Raw genomic sequence first — 1,425 nt, forward strand, 5'->3', positions numbered from 1 at the left:
CCCCCAGCCCGGGGTACCTGTGCCCAGGTGCGGGGGGCCGGTCCACGCTCTCCAGGTACGTGGCCAGCCAGGCCATGGCAGCGCCCAGTCCCGCTGTCCCCGCTGTCCCCGCTGTCCCCGGAGTCCCCCCCGGTACTCCCAGTGCCCCCGGGGGCCCCCCCGGCGCCTCCTGCTTGATGCGCTCAGGGGTGGCCTCGATGATTTGGCGTGCCAGGGTTACCACCTCGGCCTGGGGACAAAGGACAAGGGGTGTCTGTGTCACCACCTCGGCCTGGGGACACAGGGGGACATCGGGGGGCTGCCCCAGGGGTGTCCCCGGCCCCTGCCCCCCCCTTTTACCTGCAGGGCATCGGAGGGCGGGGCCAGGGCGTCCTCAGGTGGGCTGGGGGGCACTGCCACCCCCCAGGTGTCATCCTCGGGGGGCCCAGGGGGGCCGGGGGGCAGCGGAACGGAGCCGGGACCCTCGGAGAGCCCCGAGGGGGACGAGAGGCTGCTGGCTGTGCTCAGCCCTGGGGACACGGGGACACAGCAGGGAGGGGGTTAATGGGGGAGGGATACAGCCCGAGGGGACATGGGGGACATGGCAAGAGGACAGGGGACACTATGGGGACACAGAGATGCTGGGGAAGGACAGGGGACATCAGGGGACATGGGGAGGACACAGGGGGCAAAGGCTGGAGGGGACTCTGGGGGCATACAAAAGGGAACAGGGGGAGAATAGGGTGACAGTGACACTGAGGGGACAGTGACAGCGAGGGGACAGTGACCACACCAGGGTGGGGGTGGTGACCAGGGACAGGACACAGTGACACCAGGACAGAGTGCCAGAGGACAGGGAGGACACAAGGGGCCATACCTGTGTCAGGGCTCGCGGACAGCGGGGAGGGGACGCGCAGGCCGGGCAGGTGGCAGCGAGGGGACACGGGTGACCCCTGCAGCTCCTCCAGGCAGGTGACAAGGGCCAGGTGGCCGCGCGCCGCCTCGCGGTGCCCCAGGGCGCACGCCCACATCTGGGGACAGCGAGGTGACAGCGGCGTCCCCAAGGTGTCACTTGTGTCCAGGTGCCAGCCCTGCTATCCCCCCAGCCCTGCTGAGACACCCCATCCCCTTGGGATGCACTGCCAGCCCTGCCACCCTGCCACAGTGTCACCACCACAGTGTCCCCAATGTCCCCAATGTCCTCAATGCCCCCCGTGTCCCCAGTGTCCCCTCACCAGGGGGGTGCAGGAGAAATGGTCCACGTTGAGGGGGTCGATCTCCTGCTCCAGCTCCAGGCTCTCAACTGCCAGCACCCTGCAGGACCAGGAAGGGACAGAGGCTGGGGAGGGTCACCTCTGCTAGGGGACACTGCTCGGGGACACTGCCCATTGCTGTCCCCAGGTGTCCCTGCTCACCGCCAGCGCCGCAGAGCCTCCACCAGGCTGG

The 1,425-nt window shown here is 69.1% G+C and overlaps 1 protein-coding gene and 1 long non-coding RNA gene across 2 annotated transcripts in view; both read right to left on the minus strand.

Annotated features, from left to right (window-relative positions):
* SPAG7 (sperm associated antigen 7) overlaps positions 1 to 971 on the minus strand; it is a 12,213-nt gene extending 11,242 nt beyond the window's left edge. The window contains exons 1-3 of the mRNA XM_031065747.1: positions 857 to 971; positions 340 to 509; positions 18 to 229 (exon numbers count right to left, since the gene is read on the minus strand). Coding sequence (XP_030921607.1) covers positions 18 to 76 — 59 coding nt within the window. The 5' untranslated portion in view covers positions 77 to 229; positions 340 to 509; positions 857 to 971. The remainder of the gene's footprint in view (positions 1 to 17; positions 230 to 339; positions 510 to 856) is intronic.
* On the minus strand, positions 968 to 1,425 carry LOC115949235. The gene is made up of 3 exons (XR_004082803.1): positions 1,395 to 1,425; positions 1,215 to 1,293; positions 968 to 1,010 (listed from the first exon to the last, which is right to left on the minus strand). It is a non-coding gene; the product is annotated as an uncharacterized LOC115949235 (long non-coding RNA).

This window comes from Geospiza fortis, unplaced genomic scaffold, assembly GCF_000277835.1.
Source record: "Geospiza fortis unplaced genomic scaffold, GeoFor_1.0 scaffold4758, whole genome shotgun sequence".
Classification (NCBI taxonomy): Eukaryota; Metazoa; Chordata; class Aves; order Passeriformes; family Thraupidae; genus Geospiza; species Geospiza fortis.